General features: G+C 44.5%; 1 protein-coding gene across 2 annotated transcripts; it reads left to right on the top strand.

The window, feature by feature from the left end:
• Positions 1–6,337: 6,337 nt before the first annotated feature.
• On the top strand, positions 6,338–15,141 carry MRPS24 (mitochondrial ribosomal protein S24). Of its 2 annotated transcripts, none has more exons than XM_019825178.3 (4): positions 6,338–6,601; positions 6,652–6,750; positions 6,836–6,947; positions 14,710–15,141. In XM_019825178.3, exons 1-4 carry the CDS (start codon positions 6,563–6,565, stop codon positions 14,991–14,993), a joined length of 534 nt encoding a protein of 177 aa, XP_019680737.2. In that variant the 5' UTR covers positions 6,338–6,562; the 3' UTR covers positions 14,994–15,141. The 2 variants fall into 2 exon arrangements, with proteins under 2 accessions (XP_019680737.2, XP_003982624.2); XM_003982575.5 differs by having other exon boundaries at positions 6,340–6,601; positions 6,682–6,750.
• Positions 15,142–19,911: the final 4,770 nt, after the last annotated feature.

The raw sequence follows: 19,911 nt of genomic DNA, 5'->3' as shown, positions 1-19,911 counted from the left end.
AATGAAAGTTATCCCTAGTGGCTCCTACTAAGCAAAGATTCTTGACCTTGTTGGGTCTTTCCATTGTCCAAAGATTTAATCACTGAATTCCAGATAATTATGTGTGTGCTTTTTTTTCTGGGGAAAGAGTTCAACAGACTTTCAAAAGGATGCAGGATCCAAAATAGATTAATAACTGCTTAGTAATCAGGAAAATTATATCCCCCTGACCTAAGATGCTGTGAAATTGCAACTAGCATTTGCCACAAGTGTTTATTTTCATTTTTCTATATTTTAGAGGAGGGGGGGAGCACAAGCAGGAGAGGAGCAGAGAGAGAGAAGGGGAGAGAGAGAATCCCAAGCAGGCTCCTCCCTGTCAGCACGGAGCCCAATGCGGGGCGGGGGGGGGGGGGTGGTGGTGGTGGTGGTGCTGGAGCCCACAAACTGTGAGGTCATGACCTGAGCCGAAATCAAGAGTTGGATGTTCAGTCCACTGAGTCACCCAGGTGCCCCCTTGCTAAAAGTGTTTAAACTTTTGCAAACAGACCAGTCTGAAGACAGGGTGTAACAGAATCTGAGCACGAGGTTGCCTCAGACAGGACCCCACTGGTGGGTGTACTCAGTAACTGCACCCACCCCCACCACAGCTGCCTGGGCAATGTCAGAAGACTGTCACCTCTCAGGTGCAGGGACAGGAGAGGTTGTGCTGGAGCCAAGTGATTTTCCCAGAAATCTCCCCTAATCCTTTCTTAGGTGATGTTCAATTCCACGAGGGGTTCTCCTTCACACACTGAAGTCAGAGCTGCTCTTGTGATTCTAGTTTTTACAATACTTAGGCCTTGCCTAGTGACCTGGGGCTCGGAACGCTAAGTCTAAGTTTGCCCTGCCCATTCCTGGAGACATCAGGGTCTGAGGGGCCCTGGGATTTGCCACGGGGCTACTGGGCACTGATATCCTTGGAGCCAAGCTTGTTGAGGTGGAGAGCCACTCAGAGAAGGTGGACAGGCAGCTCCCAGGGTACCCTGTTAGTCAGTGATGGAGTAAATGTGCTTGGGAGTCTGCGACCAGGCACAAGAGAGCCTGCCCCTCTCTCAGGGAAGAGCTCTCAGCCTGTGGGGCACCTGGGCCATTGCTTCCTGCTAATTATGTTGCCCTTGAGCAAAGTTACCTCAACTTCCCTAGGCCTTACCCCGCCACCACTAGCACCTGCTCTGGGGAGGGTGCACAAGCCTGGTGTTTGAGGAACTAGTCTGTGCTCACGGCACTGCACACCCACAAGTCTTGTGCAGAGGAAAGTGCCTATAACAGGACATCTTGTAATCAGTGGTATCTTAAAATTTGCAGCCCTTTCTCTTTTATTTATTTTTAAGACAGAGACAGAGAGACAGGGCATGAGTGGGGAATGGGGCAGAAAGAGAGGGAGACACAGAATCTGAAGCAGGACCCAGGCTCCAAGCTGTCAGCACAGAGCCTGACATGGGGCTTGAACTCACGAACTGTGAGATCATGACCTGAGCCGAAGTCGGATGCTCAACCAACTGAGCCACCTGGGTGCCCCAGCCCTTTCTCTTTCTTAATAGTACCTAAAGCAATGTCTTCTAATCAACACTATCTTAGACTTCTCGAAACACAGGAGGGCTGGTGTTGAGAAATCTGCACCAATGTAAACCTGATACGGCAGCTCTCTCCAGCTCCTCAGATGTAATTAGCCTAGTTAAAAAAAAAAAAAAAAAAAAAAAAAAAACTTTATTTTTTTTTTTCTAAATCAGTCAATAAAAAAAAATGATTTTGGCTATAAACTTGTCCTGAGTTCCTAAGACTTCATCCAAATTACGCCGGAGTGCAGCTTTATGGGCCCAGGTGAGTCAGGACCACAGAAGAGACCCAGGTGACCTTGATCCTGACTTTGGCGGCCTCCTGCCCGCCAACCCACACTCTGTGCCCCATGGCTTTGTTCATGCTGTTGTCTGCCTGGGGCTCCTACCTTTTCCTTTCCTGGCAGACTCTGGCTGTCACCTCTCTCAGGATGGCCTCAGGTGGCAGCTCCCACTCCATTCCACCCTCTGAGGGGTGCCTTGTCCTCATCCTTGTCTTTTCTCCTTTTACTTGTCTGCTTTTCTGCCCTCTTGTCTGGGGTCCCTGTGGGAGGCAGAGCCTCTTGCTCATTTTTGTGTCCAGATCTAGCCTGGTGTGTGAGAACCAGGGAGCAAAACTCCAGCTGCTGGCACACAGGAGGCCCATCTACCAGGCCCGGCTGGCAGGAGACCACGCCTCCTCCTCCCTCAGCACCCCAAAGCAAAACATCACTAACCCAGCAAAACTGCCCCTTCATCCTGGGTCCCAGCAGAGGGAGAGCGGAGGTGGGGGAACTGAGATCAGAGCCCCTCTGGCTATCTGTGCAAGAAACAGGACAATTCAAGACTCTGCTGTAACTGGATGTCAGTGGTGGTTCGGCTTAGTTCCACAATAGAGCTGAGAACCTCTGGTGAATGTTTGGTCACTAGGAGATGAATTACCGGGAGTATGAAGAACCAGATTTAGCAGAGGTTTACAAAATGCAAAAACGTCAGCAGTTCTGAGTTAGGATAAGTCCAAACGAATGGGGTTGTCTCGGCTAATCCTGCATCCAACAGGAAAGCATCCATCCTTGAGGCTAGATTCTGGTGACTTCCAGGACATGAAACCACGTTCCAGGCTGGACTGCCTTCTGCAAGTCCAGCTGGGCCCAGAGTCTCTGTCTCACCCAATGTTGTCCCGCAGCCTGGCCGGCACTCTATCCTCGAATACAGGTGCACCTGTGAGCTGTGCTGGAGCCCACTGGGCCGTCTCAGAGACTTGCAGCACCCCCTCCTCTGCCTTGTGGCCTAAGAGTGGTAGGACTGGGCTAAGGCCAGGCCCCTCAGAGTGAGCGCTGCCATGGTCTCGTATCCAGTGGTAGAAAAGGGCTGTGAGAAGCACCAAACAGGCCTGTCCTCGAGAAGGATCTCTACAAATCAGGTTCTGGAAGACTCCCACATAAACTTGGAGTTTAGGACTTAATCCTGGCTGCACATCAGAATCATCTAAACAGCACCGGGAAAGCTTGGGGATGGCCCCCTCCACCCCAGTTCTGTACCTGTGCTGTGGGGCCCAGTAGACTCAAACGAGCAGACACTACCACTTTGAAAGCATACAGGTGACCCTAGCTCTTCCTGGTACTATCATGAGGAGAGCAAAGAGGCTCACATCTGAGAAAAAACAGGTGTACACCCTCATCTTCCCAGGATTCTGGTCTGGGGACCCAGGAGGGCCCTTTGTGTGGGTCCCTTGTTCCTAAAGGTGGCTACTCCATTTCCAGGAGGTCCCCCAGGGCCAGCACTGAGCCTTCTGCACCCACCTCCAGAAATCCAGGCCATTCCCCCATCCTACATGGTTCTGAATGTTCATGCCCACCCAGGGAGGGGAGAACCCCAAATAAGGAATAATCACACACTTTGGAACAAGAAGGCTTGCTACTATTGGCTGGTTCTGTGACCTCAGGTGACTCTCTGACCTCTATCTTCTTTTCTGCAAAACCTGGACAATATTGCCTCCTTTACAGGGTTTATGGGAGAAGCAAAGTACATGAAAACACTAACCAATGGCAATTACGGAAAAATAAAACACCCATTAAGCTTTTTCCACTGGTGATTTAAAACAATGTGAAAATTGATACTGATGCTTAAGTAAATTTTTTCAGTTATTTTAATCATGCAAACACACAAGACCCACCCTCAAACAAGGCCTAAGGGACAGTGACATGAAGACAAACATAAATTTGAGGGTGTGACTGCCTGACGCCTTGAGGATGAAATGAACCAGAGCCGCCTCTGCCCAGCAGCCCTGCACTGCCGCCTGCTGCTCCAGTAGAATTCAGAAATCACCTTCGCTGGAACACCAGCCTTCCTTTCTCTGGGGAGCGTGGTGTTCCTGTGAGCCCTCATGAATCCTTCATATTAAGTTCATCTCCCTAAGCAGATGTACACGTCAGGGACTCTACCCGCAACATGGGCTCAAACTCACAACCCCAAGATCAAGAGTGGCATGCTCCACAGGCTGAGCCAGCCAGGCACCCTGGCTTTATTCTGTTTTTTAAAAAACATTTATTAGTTGCATTTTACAATGTAATTTTCACAACTGTCATTGTTCCCATTTTACAGATGAGAGAAACTGAAGCTCCGGAAAGGTCAAGTCACTTGCCTAAGTTGCACAGCCAGGAGCCTATAATTCACATACCAGATCCATATTCCTCAGCATGTTGGGCAGATTTAAAACTTTTCAAATTATGAAATTATCAAACTTTATGGAAACTTTAAAAGAAAAAAAAAAGTCAGTTTAAAAGGGTCCTTTGAGGGGGCGCCTGGATGGCTCAGTCCATTAAGCATCTGACTCTTAAAAAATTTTTTAAAAAATGTTTATTTATTTTTGAGAGATAGAGCATGAGCAGGGGAGGGGCAGAGAGAGAGGGAGACACAGAATCTGAAGCAGGCCCCAGGATCTGAGCTGTCAGCACGGAGCATGATGTGGGGCTCAAACCCTTGAACTGAGAGATCTTGACATAAGCTGAAGTCAGACGCCCAACTGTGCCACCCAGGTGCCCCTAAGCATCCAACTCTTGATCTCAGCTCAGGTCTTGATCTCAGGGGTGTGAGTTCAGGCCCCACACTGGGCCCAATGCTGGGCGTGGAGCCTACTTAAAGAAAAAAAAAAGGTCCTTTGGGAAAAGTTGAAAGTTCTCTTATCTGGAAAGTATTGTGATTGGAGAACAGATCATTCTTCTTCTATCTCCTTATCCAGTATGCAGAGCAGTTGGAGGCCACAGTTTAAAAATTTAGAAATAAAACATTTCTAGTGAGTTGGACATGAGAGATGCTGTCCCTTGATGAAGATTGTTTTTGAGCTTCTAGTTGTCACAGAAATCTTTATTATGGAAAATACAGTGGCTGCAAGCCAAGAGACATATCTTGGTCCCTCTGCCCCTCCCCTGTGTCATCTTGGGTAACTCACCATCCACTTTTGCCTCTATTTCCCCTCCACGTAGATGACAATCCAGTCCTCCCTACCATGAGAAACCACAGGAGTATACAAGCAGCATTAGGGTCAATGATGTAGGTCAAAAATGGCCAAATGTTGGAATTCCATATCATTCAGCCTATCAATAACAATCATTTATCGTAACAGCTCTATGAGGTAGTTGTGCTAATAAAACACATCTTCTAGATTGTGGAGCTGAGGCTCAGTTCCACAAAGACTGCCACACCTGGGCCGGACTCGAGTCCAGGCTTTTCCATTTCTGTGAGGAGTTCTGAAATAAGATACCCAGTGTTGCTATTTTTCCCCTCTGATACAGCCACAATGCTCTGGTTTGAGTATGAATTTCCTTACTATCCAGCCTTTTCTTACACATTTCCTTCCCCAAGAACCAGACACTAGGGTTTGGGCCCATGTGAAACCCTACCTATTCCCCCAAAGAACTGGGTTAAGTTTTAACCAAAACGTATTTCTTCTTTTTGTGGATACAAGCCAGAAGGGGTTTTTATTTTTTTTAATTTATTTTTATTAAGAAACTTTTTAAAATGTTTGTTTGTTTTTGAGAGACCGAGTGTGAGCGGGGGAGGGGCAGAGAGAGAGAGAGGGAGACACAGAATCCGAAGCTGCTCCAGGCTCTGAGCTGTCAGATCCCAGAGCTCGAACCCACGAAACACGAGCTCAAGTCAGACGCTTAACTGACTGAGCCACCCAGGCGCCCCTTTCCTTTTCTTTTTAAATAATATTATTTGGAGGCAGAACTCAGCAGCCTGATTTCTAGAATCTGGGGACGAGCTCCGCTCACATCCGAGTCCCAAGGGCTCCGGTGAGAGAGCGGTACGTCCAAGTCCGGCGAACGCCAAGCTGTCCCGGAGGCCGTTTCCCTGCCGGTGCGAGCTCCAGGAGGGCGAGACTTCACCTCCGCACCACCCACGTTCCGAACCTGAACCACCGCGCACACGCCGACCGTGGCAGGCCGAGGAGAGGTGCATGGCTAGGCGTTCCTGGGCTGCTTGTTGCGGGGAAGTCCAGCTCTCAGCATTGCTCCCAGAGGAGGAGCCCGCCGACCTGCCACCGAGTCAGGCTGCGCCCGGGCCGGAGAGACCCCGCCTACCTGCCTGCGGGGCCGCCCTGGCTGAGAGACCCAGACCTTCAGCAGCCTCGCCCGGGCCAAGCAGCAAGCACTCGAGCAGACCCGCTCCGACTGAGAAGCCCCACCCGTCTTGCTGCTGCTCGGCGGCCCCTCAGCGCCCGGGAGGTCCCGCCCCGACATAGAGACCCCGCCCACTAGCGGGCCTGCCCACGAAGACAAGCCCCGCCCCAGCCGGGAGGCAAGGCCCCACCCCCGCAGACAGGTTCCTGCCCCGATCCGGAGACCCCGCCAATTCCGCGGGGTCGAACCCGGCCAAGCGCGGGATCCGATTTGGTCTCGTCTGCCATCGTAGCCTCCCGAGGGTTGACCTTTGCCCTGAGCTCGCCCCGCCCCGTCTCCCCTCCCGGCGCCGTGGTACATCCGGCGCGTTGCGCTTGGCCCAAGATGGCGGCGCCCGTGTGCTTCCGCGGGCTCAGGCTGCGGGTGAGTGAGCGACGCTGGCGGGGTCCTACGGTTCGTGGTCGGGGCCTTAGTCTCCGTGTCACGTGCTCCTTATCTCACAGGCGCTGTCTTGGAGCCGAGAGCTGCCGTGCTCCTGGTGCGCCCTGCACACATCCGCGGTCTGCACTAAGGTGAGCACGGCCGGGCGCGTGGGCGGTGTGGCCGCGGCTTGGGTCGGTGGGTGATCTCAGTGTCACGGCCCCTCCCTGCTTCTAGAACCGGGCGGCCCGAGTCAGAGTGGGCAAGGGGGACAAGCCTGTGACTTACGAGGAGGCGCATGCTCCGCACTACATCGCTCATCGCAAGGGCTGGCTGTCGCTGCATACAGGTGAGGGGGCAGAGGGGGCCGCTGTGCTGGGGACTGTGGGAAGGAGAAGTTCTCGGCTGCGGCCTGTGACACAGCGTGAGATAAACACGTGCAAGAGGCTTCTTTCAGCTCCTACTTTTTCACAGGTTTTATTTCCAGATTTCATATTCGTGAGTTGTGTGCGGCGTGTGCTGTCACCCTCATTCTTAGACCGGGCAGAGCAGCGACCTCGCGTACTCCTTCTCCGCTGAGGTTGAGCGAGGCTTTGCCTTCTTGTTTCAGCGTCCGTGCTGTAAACAAGTGTTCTTTTTGAGATCTGCTAGTGCTCCGTTTTTACGATTTTGTGCTTTTCGTCGGTGATTCCACCGCCTTAAAATAGCCCAGATGCTGAACCGTGAAGCACAAGAAGGGTGTGACGCACATTGCAGAGAAAATCTGCACGTCGGGTGGGCTTTCTTTCAGGCATGAGTTACAATGCTGCTGGCAGAGAGTTCAGTGTTAATCGCCGTTTGTATTAAACAAGGTGTCTTTAAACAGAAACATGTGAAACGAAGTTACCTATTGATGTGTTGACCAAAATATCTTAATCAAGGGCATACAGAAACGTAACCCTGTATTTCCCCCAGGAGCGATGGTTCAATGTTCCCTACTTCGTTGTTCATGGTGATTTTATAGAATATAACCATTAGCTGATTAGGATCAGCTGTATTTTCTTCATTATGAGGGTTCTCAGCTTTTGGATGTGTTGAGATCCATCTGTCTAGAAAACTTACTTAAAATACACATGACTGCCCTCCACCCTGTTCAGGTTCTGGTCCTAAGGTCTGGGGATGGGTGTGGATGCTCTAAGATGTGCAGGAGTTGCAGGAGCTATACTGAGAATCCACTGGTTGAGACTGCGTACCTGGCGGGTGAGAGAGCTCATGGCCCCTATCTCTGAAGCTGGTGGCCTCATCTCTCGGGACCAAAGGGTGGCCAGTGCTTCTATAAGGAGCCCAGAAAGAGTGTGAAAGGGCTAGACAAAAAGGATCATCTGGGTTTTGTGCCCTGTTAAGGCCTTGCTCTTCTATTTTGTAAAACAAGGATAACCAATAATATCTACTTCACAGGATTTGTTCGGGAATTTAATGAAATAATGTACTTTGAACCAAAAAATTTTTTTTTAAATATAATTTACTGTCAAATTGGCTTACATACAACACCCAGTGCTCATCCCAACAAGTGCCCTCCTCAATGCCCATCACCCATTCCCCTCCCCCCCCCATCCACCCTGTTTGTTCTCTGTATTTAATTAAGAGTCTCTTGTGGTTTGCCTCCCTCCCTCTCTGTAACTTTTTTCCCCCTTCCCTTCTCCTCTGGTCTTCTGTTAAGTTTCTCAAGTTCCACATATCAGTGAAAACATGTGATATCTGTCCTTCTTTCACTGACTTACTTCACTCAGCATAATACCCTCCAGTTCCATCCACTTTGCTGCAAATGGCATGATTTCATTCTTTCTCATTGCCAAGTAATATTCCATTGTATATATAAACCACATCTTCTTTATCCATTCATCAGTTGATGGACATTTAGGCTCTTTCCATAATTTGGCTATTGTTGAAAGTGCTGCTATAAACATTGGGGTACATGTGCCCCTATGCATCAGCACTCCTGTATCCCTTGGGTAAATTCCTAGCAGTGCTATTGCTGGGTTGTAGGGTAGGTCTATTTTTAATTTTTTGAGGAACCTCCACACTGTTTTCCAGAGTGGCTGCACCAGTTTGCATTCCCACCAACAGTGCAAGAAGGTTCCCGTTTCTCCACATCCTCTCCAGCATCTATAGTCTCCTGATTTGTTCATTTTAGCCACTCTGGCGTGAGGTGGTATCTCAGTGTGGCTTTGATTTGTATTTCCCTGATGATGAGTGATGTTGAACATCTTTTCATGTGTCTGTTGGCCATCTGGATGTCTTCTTTGGAGAAATGTTCATGTCTTCTGCCCATTTCTTCACGGGGTTATTTGTTTTTTTTGGGTGCTGAGTTTGGTAAGTTCTTTATAGATTTTGGATACTAACTCTTTATCCGATATGTCATTTGCAAATATCTTTTCCTATTCCATCGGTTGCCTTTGAGTTTTGTTGATTGTTTCCTTTGCAGTGCGGAAGCTTTTTATCTTGATGAGGTCCCAATAGTTCATTTTTGCTTTTAATTCCCTTACCTTTGGAGATGTGTTGAGCAAGAAATTGCTGTGGCTGAGGAGGTTGTTGCCTACTTTCTGCTCTAGGGTTTTGATGGTTTCCTGTCTCACATTTAGGTCTTTCATCCATTTTGAGTTTATTTTTGTGAATGGTGTAAGAAGTGGTCTAGTTTCATTCTTCTGCATGTTGCTGTCCAGTTCTCCCAGCACTATTTGCTGAAGAGACTGTCTTCTTTCCATTGGATGCTGTTTCCTGCTTTGTCAAAGATTAATTGACCATACTTTGTGGGTCCAATTCTGGGTTCTGTATTCTATTCCATTGGTCTATGTGTCTGTTTTTGTGCCAATACCATGATTACAACTTTGTAGTAGAGGCTAAAGTCTGGGATTGTGATGCCTCCTGCTTTGGTTTTCTTCTTTAATATACTTTGGCTATTTGGGGTCTTTTGTGGTTCCATACAAATTTTAGGATTGTTTGTTTTAGCTTTGAGAAGAATGCTGGTGCAGTTTTGGGATTGCATTGAATGTGTAGATTGCTTTGGGTAGTATTGACCTTTTAACAATATTTATTCTTCCAATCCATGAGCATGGGATGTTTTTCCATTTCTTTGTGTCTTCTTCAATTTTCTTCATAAGCTTTCTGTAGTTTTCAGCATATAGAGCTTTTACATATTTGGTTAGGTTTATTCCTAGGTATTTTATGGTTCTTGGTGCAGTTGTAAGTGGGATCAGTTTTTTTCTCTTTCTGTTGTTTCATTATTGGTGTATAAAAATGCAGCCGATTTCTGTACATTGATTTTGTACCCTCCGACTTTGCTGAATTCATGTGTCAGTTCTAGCAGTGTTTTGGTGGAGTCTTTCGGGTTTTCCGTATAGGGAATCGTGTCATCTGCGAAAAGTGAAAGTTTGACTTCTTCTTTGCCAGTTTTGATGCCTTTTGTTTCATTTTGTTGTCTGATTGCTAATGCTAGCACTTCCAACACTATGTTAACAGCAGTGAGAGTGGACATCCCTGTCGTGTTCCTGACCTCAGGGGGAAAGCTCTCAGTTTTTCCCCATTGAGGATGATGTTAGCTGTGGGCTTTTCATCTATGGCTCTTATGATCTTTAAGTATGTTCCTTCCATCCCGACTTTCTTTCAGGTTTTTATTTAGAAAGGATGCTGTATTTTGTCAAATGCTTTTTCTGCATCGATTGACAGGATCATATGGTTCTCCTCCTTTGTTTTATTAATGTGATGTATCACATTGATTTGTGAATGTTGAACCAGCTCTGCAGCCCAGAAATGAATCCCATTTGCATGGTGAATAATTCGTTTTATGTGCTGTTGAATGTGATTTCCTAGTATTTCATTGAGAATTTTTGCATCCATGTTCATCAGGGATATTGGCCTGTAATTCTCCTTTTTTGTGGGGTCTTTGGTTTGGGAATCAAGGTAATGCTGGCTTCATAGAATGAGTCTGGAAGTTTTCCTTCCGTTTCTGTTTTTTGGAACATCTTGAGAAGGATAGGTATTAACTGTGCTTTAAATGTCTGGTAGAATTCTCTTGGAAGCCATGTGGTCTAGGACTCTTATTTGTTGACAGATTTTTGATAATTGATTGAATTTCTTCACTAGTTATGGGTCTGTTCAAATTTTCTGTTTCTTTCTGTTTGAGTTTTGATAGTTGTGGGTATCCAGGAATTTGTCCATTTCTTCCAGGTTGTGCAGTTTGTTGGCATATAATTTTTTATAGTGTTCTCTGATAATTGCTTCTATTTCTGAGTTATTGGTTGTGATAAATCCATTTTCATTCATGATTTTATCTCTTTGGATCCTCTCTCTTTTTGAGAAGTCTGGCTAGGGGTTTATCAATTTTGTTTATTTTTTCAAAAAACCAACTCTTGGTTCTATTGATCTATTGATCTGTTTTTTTTGGATTCTATATTGTTTATTTGTGCTCTGATCTTTATTATTTCTCTTCCCCTGCTGGGTTTCGGTTTCTCTGTTGTTCTGCTTCTAGTTCTTTTAGGTGTGCTGTTAGATTTTTGTGTTTGGGATCTTTCTTGTTTCTTGAGATAGGCCTGGATTGCAATGTATTTTCCTCTTAGGACTGCCTTTGATGCATCCCAAAGGGTTTGGATTGTTGTGTTTTCGTTTTCATTGGTTTCCATGTATTTTTAAATTTCTTCTTTAATTGCCTGGTTGACCCATTCGTTCTTTAGTAGGATGTTCTTTAACCTCCATGCATTTGGAGGTTTCTCAAACTTTGTCCTGTGATTAATTTCAAGTTTCATGGCATTGTGATCTGAAAGTGTGCATGGTATGATCTCAGTTCTTTCATATTTATTGAGGGCTGTTTTGTGACCCAGTATGTGATCTATCTTGGAGAATGTTCCCTGTGCACTCGAGAAGAATGTATATTCTGTTGCTGCAGGATGAAAAGTTCTAAATGTATCTGTTAAGTCCATCTGGTCCAGTGTATCATTCAGGGCCATTGTTTCTTTATTGATTTTCTGTCTAGATGACCTGTCCATTGTTGTAAGTGGAGTGTTAAACTGCCCCTGCAGTTACCACATTCTTATCAATAAGGTTGTTTATGTTTGTGATTAGTTGTTTTATCTGTTTGGGTGCTGCCGAATTCAGTGCATAGACATTTATAATTGTTAGTTCTTCCTTATGGATAGACCCTGTAATTATTATATACTTCCCTTTTTCCTCTCTTGTTACAGCCTTCAGTTTAAAATCTAGTTTGTCTGATAGAAGTATGGGTACTCCAGCTTTCTTTTGACTTCCAGGAGCATGATAGATAGTTCTCCATCCCCTCAGTTTCAATCTGAAGGTGTCCTCAGGTCTAAAATGGGTCTCTTGTAGACAGCAAATAGATGGGTCTTGTTTTTTTTATCCACTCTGATACCCTATGTCGTTTGGTTGGAGCACTTTACATTCAGTGTTGTTATTGAAAGATATGGGTTTAGAGTTTTTGTATTATCCATAGATTTCATGCTTGTAGTGATGTCTCTGGTCCTTTGTGGTCTTTGCAGCATTTCACTCACAGTGTCCCCCTTAGGATCTCTTGTACGGCTGGTTTAGCGGTGATGAATTCCTTCAGTTTTTGTTCATTTGGGAAGACCTTTATCTCTCCTATTCTGAATGACAGGCTTGCTGGATAAAGGCTTCTTGGCTGCATATTTTTCCTGTTCATCACATTGAATATTTCCTATACTCCATTCTGGCCTGCCAAGTTTCAGTAGATAGGTCTGCTACTACCCTTATGTGTCTACCCTTGTAGGTTAAGGCCTGTTTATCCCTGACTGCTTTCAGAATTCTCTCTTTAACTTTGTATTTTGCCAGTTTCACTATGATATGTTGTGCAGAAGATCTATTCAAGTTACGTTCGAAAGGTGATTCGGATGCCTCCTGGATTTCAATTCTGTTTCCTTCCCCAGATGGGAGAAGTTCTCAGCTATGATTTCTTCAAGTACAGCTTCTGCCCCTTTCTCTCTCTCTTCTTCTTCTGGACCTCCTATGATACAGATATTGTTTCGTTTCACTGAATCACTTAGTACTGTAATTCTCCCCTTGTGATACAGAATTTTTTTATCTTTCTTTTTCTCAGTTTCATCCTTTTCCATAATTTTATCTTCTGTTTCATTTAATCTCCCCTATGCCTCTTCAGTCCTTGCTGTCACTGCCTCTAGTTTATTTTGCACCTCATTTATTGCATTTTTTTAATTCATCATAACTATTTTTTAGTTCCTTGATCTTGGCAGCAATAGATTCTCTGCTGTCTTGTATGCTTTTTTCAAGCCCAGCGATTAATCTTATGACTATTATTTTATCTTGTTCAGTTATGTTGTTTATATCTGTTTTGATCAATTCTTTAGCTATCATTTCTTCCTGGAATTTCTTTTGAGGAGAATTCTTCCATTTCATCATTTTGGCTAGTTTCCTGTCCCTTATGTGTTTTAAAACGTTGTTATGTGTCCTGCACCTGCGAGCACTACTATATTAAAGGGGAGTGATACACTGTCCAGGGCCTGGCCCTTCAGGAGGTGTTTTTTGGAGTGTGTTACTTGCTCTCTTTTGTGACTTTGGTTACCTTATCTCCCTACTCATAGTGATGTTTTGAACCCTCCATCAGTTGTGCTTTGATTTGTTTGCTGAAGTAGCCCTTAATAGGAAAACAAACAAAAAAACAGAAAACAAAAACAAACACACAAACAAAAAAAAAACCCCAAAAACAAAAAACCAGAAACACCAGCTACAAGTAAACAGCAGGGTGGAGGTGGTGCTGATTGAAGAGGCCTTATCCCATACAAAGAAATGACAGGGACAGGGAAAAAGAAAAAATAAAAATTGACCAGACAGAGAAACTATACGGCTTAATCCAGAGAGAGAGAAAGGAAAATAAAAAAAGGAGGTGTAGAACATGTATCAAAAGAATAGATTAAATGTGTCTGCTTAAACAAACCAACAACCAGAATAACCCGATTGGAGGAGGGAAGATATGAAAAGGAAAAAAGGAAGAACATATCTATATAATAAGAATTGTCTGAGAATTAATCCAGGCAGTGCAGCAGCACAGGTCTGGAGGAGCATCTATCTGTCTGGTCTTCAGCATCAAGCCTGCTCGAGTATCCAGTAGATTCGTAGTTACCCGGCACAGAGGGGCATGGTTTGGTGTAGGTGGGTCCCGCCTCCACTGGGGGCCCCGCTGTCTGATCCCTGAGGACCCACCTTGGTGGTGATGGGGAGAAAAATGGCGACACCCCAGTCTCTCCTCCACAGACCGGGTGTCCCAAACCACTCTGTTCGAGCCGTCCTCACTGTGCCACGGGTGCAAAAGAGGCGGTTTGCCCCGCTCCGCTGACTCCTGTGCCTCCCTGGTGCTTGGCTGGGATTCAAACTCCTGCTCCATGCACCCCAGTACTGGGGAAGTGCCGCTTGGCGCCGCCCGATATATGGTCTCTGGCTGGCAGGCGCAGGCAGTCTTTGTGCTTTGAGCGGATGTATGCCTTCTTCCCACAGCACTCCAGGGAGGGGATCGCTTTCTCCTACTGCAGACTGTGTCTCTGACCTAGCCACCAGTCTGGGGCAGGCTCCCGCTCCTCCCCAGGTGCGCGGTCAGGGCAGCCAGCCCCCAGAGTAAGCCCCGCAGTTAGAGAGTGGATCTCTTCCTCCTGGTCCATGATTTTCTCTTGTCCAAATACAGTCCTATGCTTCCCCAGCCTCTGTTTCTCTTCCCTTTGTCTCTCTGCAGAAGGGGATCCCTCCACTCGGTTCATTTTCTCTCTCCCAGTTCACAATCATGCATCTATGGCCTGTCAGGTTGTCCCAGTGGGTCCCTGGAAGCTACTTTGTCACTTTGCCTTCTGGACTCTTGGAGTTCAAAGTCCTTTGGCTTCAACACTGCTTTGTTTGAGAGACGAGGGAACTTCGGGTCCCCCTACTTCTCTGCCATGTTGGCCCCCTGTACTTTGGACTTTAAAGTGGTACTCTTTTTATTTCACTTATGGAAGAAAAGAGAAGAAGCCAGGGTGGGGGGTGGAATTGAGTGCCAAGTGCTCTTGGATGTTACCTCCAGAGGTTTTTGCTGATTCTTCACGGTGCCCTTCTCTCTTCAGGTAACCTGGATGGGGAGGACCATGCTGCAGAGCGAACAGTGGAGGATGTTTTCCTTCGAAAGTTCATGCTGGGCACTTTTCCAGGGTGTCTGGCTGACCAGGTTATCCTGAAGCGCCGGGCTAATCAGGTGGAGATCTGTGCCCTGGTCCTGAGGCAGTTGCCTGCATACAAGTTCTACTTCCTGGTGGGTTACAGTGAAACTCTGCTCTCCCACTTTTACAAATGTCCTGTCCGTCTGCACCTCCAAACTGTGCCCTCCAAGGTTGTGTACAAGTACATCTAGCACAGTCACTTTTTTTGCATCAGGCTTGAGCCTGCCAAGGACAGGAATGTGTGGGAAAGGGGTGAAGTGGGAATGGGGAAAATGTATCCCTTCAGTGAACTGAGGATTCGTTTTCAAAGCTGCTGTTCAATAAATACTTTCCATGTTGTCTTGCCTCTTGGTTTGTCTTTACTCTTTAGAGAACTGGAATCGAGTCCATTTGAGGGTGCTCCAAGGCTCCCAGACAGGCCAGGCCGCCAGTTGTTCGAGGTTTGGGTAACAGCTGCAATGCAATGATTATCTTGTGCCAATCACTTTATCAGGAACTTTACTGAAAGTTCTTTGTTTTCTCTCAAAATGGAAAGATCCGTTTTTGGTGATTATAAAATAATGTTGAGTTTAAATAATTTTAAACAATATATACATGTGTCGACCATGAAAGTTTCTTGTAATTCTCCCACAGAGAGAACGACTGGGTACAGTTTATTTGCAGATGCACCTCCCCTCTCCCTCCCGCCGCCCAGAAACACCCCATTGTTTTATTACACAAGCTTTCAACAGAGCAGCGACTCTGTGCCACAGACTCTTCTGAGTGCTCGGAATCCATCAGTGAACAAAACATTCTGTTCCAGGATCCCTGCCTCCATGACACTTGTGTCTCTGTGGAGGTGGGCATGACTCCAAGCAGGTGAGGGAGGTAGACCTATAGCTCAGTGGGAGAGTGCATTTCAGAAAGTGGCATTTGCAAAAACTGCACGTGGTGCTGGGTGGTGGGGCAGGAATTGCTGACCAATTTCACTCTGACTCTGACCTTGACCCTCACCTTGATACACTTAACCTTGAACTTCAACCTCACATATCCTACTCCCAACTCTAACCTTGACTTATTACCCTCTGATTCTACCCTATAGCTCTACTCTCACTCCAACAGAAATGCTCTCTCTAGTCCTACCTACCACTTGACCATCACTCAACTTCACTCTTGCCTGAGGGTCTCAGTGGGATCCTCCTGGCATCATGTCTGACTCTGACACTGACTTTGATCATGTCCCTCATATAACCCTCTCAGTTTGAGTTTCTGAAAACATCATTCTAATGCTATCTGATCCTTACCGTGACCCTGACTGACCTCATCGTAACTCCCAAGTTAGGAGTTGCTTGCTTTGACTCTGACCATAATCCTAATCCAGATTCTTATGATCTTGACCATAAAACTGAAAGTCATTTAAATTTGACCCTATCCCTGATCTTCCTTCAGTGATAAAGTGGACTCTGACCTTCACCTTGAAACTCAACCATCACCCAGACTCTCCCTTGCACAGATCTGACCTTATTCTTAACCCTGATTGTAACCCTGATTCTAACAGTCAACAACCTTCGACTGATAAGACTGATTGCCATTCAGGCCCTGAGATACCTTCACACCCTGCTGACAAAACTCAACCTTGACCTGATTCTGACCGTTCTGACCTCCACTCTGACACCATGACCCTGGATTTCATGTGAATTTGACCCTCACCATCCTCCTGATTCTCACCATAACACTTTGACCCTTACCCTAAAAGTGATCTAACTGAACCTCAGCTGGATTTGATCATGTCCCTGACCCTCATGACCCTGATCAACCCACATACTGACCATGAAACTTCACCTAACCCTGACCTTGACCCTGAACCTTATTCAAATCCGTAACTGGCACAGGTCCAGACTGTGACCCTGATGTGCAGCCTTGCTTTGATAATCACCATTACTCACCCAGATCTTGACCCTGATCCAGTTTTTAATTGAAATGTATTTGAAATATTGTATAAATTTAAGGTGTATCAACTTAACATGTACATCTTAAATGTATCAAGTTAACATGTACACCTTAAATGTACATATGTATCTTGATACATACCATGATTGCAACAATTAGCAGCTCTGTCATATTACAGAATTATTCTGTCTTTTTAGCTGTTGGAATAATGAAGTTCTACGTTCCTAGTAAGTTTGTTGATTATAATACAACATTGTCTATATTCACTGTATTGTGCATTGTATCTCTAGGGCTCATTTAATCTTCATTGTAAATTTGTACCCTTAGACAAAAACTGCCCAGTCCCCTTCCCTCCCTAGCCCCTGGTAACCACCATTTCACTCTGTTTTGTGAGTTTGGCTTTTTTAGATTCCACATATAAGTGATATCCTACAGTATTTGTCTTTGTCCATCTGAATTATTTCATTTAGCGTAATTTCCACAAGGTCTATCCATGCTGTTGCAAATGGCAGGATGTCCTCTTTTCTCATGGCTGAATAATATTCCATGTGTACCACATCTTTATCCATTGATTTGTTGATGGGAGGGTTGTTGTTTCCATATTGGCTATTGTGAACAAATACTGCAGTAAATATGAGAGTGCATATCTCTCTTCAAAATCCTGTTTTTATTTCCTTTGTGTATATACCCAGACGTGGAATCACTGGATCATTGGTAGGTCTACTTTTAATTTTTTTTATAAACCTTCATATTGTTTTCCACTGTGGTTGAAACATGCACACCAGCAGTGTGAAAGAGGTCCCTTTTCTCCATGTCCTTGTCAGCAATTTTTTATCTCCTGTCTTCTTGATAATAGGTGTTCTGACAGGTGTGTGGTGATGTCTCATTATGGTTTTGATTTGCATTTCCCTGATAATGAGTGATGTGGAGCATCTTTTCATGCACCTGTTGGCTATTTGTATGTGTTCTTTGGAAAAGGGTCTGGTTCTACCCATTTTCCAATTTGGATTGTTTGTTTCATTTTGTTAGTAGATTCTTTGTACAAAAGGTTTTAAGTTTCATGGAGCCCTATTTGTTCATTTTCACTTTCGTCTCTTGTGCTTTTGGTGTCATGGTCAAGAAATCATTGCCAAAACCAATGTTAAGGAGCTTCTTCCCTACATTTACTTCTAGGAGCTTTATAGTACCAGGTCCTTATGTTCAAGTCTTTAATCTACTCAACTGTAAGACAGGGGTCCAATTTCATTGCTCTCAATGTGCTCATCCAGTTTTCCCTACCTTATTATTTTTTTAATTTTTTAAAAAATGTTTTTATTTAATTAAATGTTTTTTAATTTTTTAAAAAATGTTTTTGAGACAGAGAAAGACAGAGCATGAGCAGGGGAGGGGCAGAGAGAGAGGGAGACACAGAATCTGAAGCAAGCTCCAGGCTCTGAGCTGTCAGCACAGAGCCCGACGTGGGGCTTGAACTCACAGACTGTGAGATCATGACCTGAGCTGAAGTTGGACGCTCACCCAGGCACCCCACCCCACCTTATTTGTTGACAAAAATGTTCTTTACCCATTGTGTGTTCTTGGCTTTCTTGTTGTATAAGCAGGGGTTCAGTTCTTTGCCTTCTATTCCATTCCATTGGTCTATGTGTCTATTTTTGTCTGTATATGCAGTAACATACTGTTTTTATTAGTAAAGATTTGTAGTATAGTTTGAAGCCAGGAACTGTGGTATCTCTGGCTCTGTTCTTTTTTGCTCAAGATTGCTTTGGTTATTCTGGGTCTTTTTGATTTCAAAAAGATTTTAGGACTGTTTTTTCTATTTCTGTGAAAAATGCCTTTGGTGTTTTGATGGGGATTGCATTGAATCTGTAGATGGCTTTGGGTAGAATGGACATTTTAACAATACAAGTTCTTCTGATCCATGAACACAGGATGTCTTTCCATTTGTTTGTCTTTCCATTTCTTTGATTTCTTTCAGCAAAGTCTTGTAGTTTTCATTGTACAGGACTTCCACATCCTAGGTTAAATTTATTCCTAAGTATGTTATTGTTTTATATGCTATTCTGAATGGGATAGTTATCTTTATTTCTTTTTCAGATGTTTCATTGTTAGTGTATAGGAATGCAACTGATTTCTGTAAGTTGATTTTGTGTCCCACAACCTGACTGAAATCATTGATTAGTTCTAACAGTTTTTGGGTTGAGCCTTTCAGATGTTCTAAATACAGACTCATATTATCAGCAGATAGTGACAGGTTCACTTTTTCCTTCAAGATTTGGATGCCTGTTATTTCTTTGTCTTGCCTATTTGCTTTGGCTCGGACTTCTAATACCGTATTGAATACTATGATACTATATTAGGACTTCTTATACTATATTGAATAAGAGTGGTGTGTGTGTAAACATCCTTGTCTTGTGCCTGATCCTTGAGGAAAAACTTTCAATTTTCACCACTGAGTATACTGTTAGCTGTGAGCTCATAACATATGGCCTTTAATATATTGAGGTGTGTTCCTTCTATATTCAATCTGCTGAGGGTTTTTATGAAATTATGTATTTTGTCACATGTTTTTTCTGCATCTATTAAGATGATCATATGATTTTTTCTTTTCTTCTTTTATAATTTTTTAAAGTTTACTTATTCTGAGACAGAGTGCAAGTTGGGGAGGGGTAGATAGAGAGAGAATCCCAAGCAAGCTCTGTAGGGTCAGCACAGAGCCTGATGTGGGGCTCAAACCCATGAAAACGTGGGATTGTGACCTGAGCCAAAATCAAGAGTTAGATGCTCAACTGACTGAGCCACCCAGGCGCCCCTATTTTATTAATTAGATGTATCATATTTATTGATGTGTGTATGTTGAATGGTCCTTGCATTCCAGGGATAAATCCTACTCATGGTGTATAATTATTTTCATGTGTTCTTATTTTTTTTTAACATTTATTTATTTATTCATTCATTCATCCATTTATTTATTCATTCATTTATTTATGTATGTATGCATGCATGCATGTATGTATGTATTCATTCATTCATTTATTAATTTATTCATTCATTCAATATATATATTCAATATATATATAATGCCATTTATGTATATATAATAATTTATATATATATAAATGCTATATATATATATGAGAGAGAGAAAGAGAATCCCAAGAAGGCTCTGCACTGTCAGTGCAGAGC

This window comes from Felis catus, chromosome A2 (genome assembly GCF_018350175.1).
Source record: "Felis catus isolate Fca126 chromosome A2, F.catus_Fca126_mat1.0, whole genome shotgun sequence".
In the NCBI taxonomy this organism is placed as follows: domain Eukaryota; kingdom Metazoa; phylum Chordata; class Mammalia; order Carnivora; family Felidae; genus Felis; species Felis catus.
Note: the sequence above shows the minus strand (reverse complement) of the source record. Positions and strands in the feature narration are given on the sequence as shown.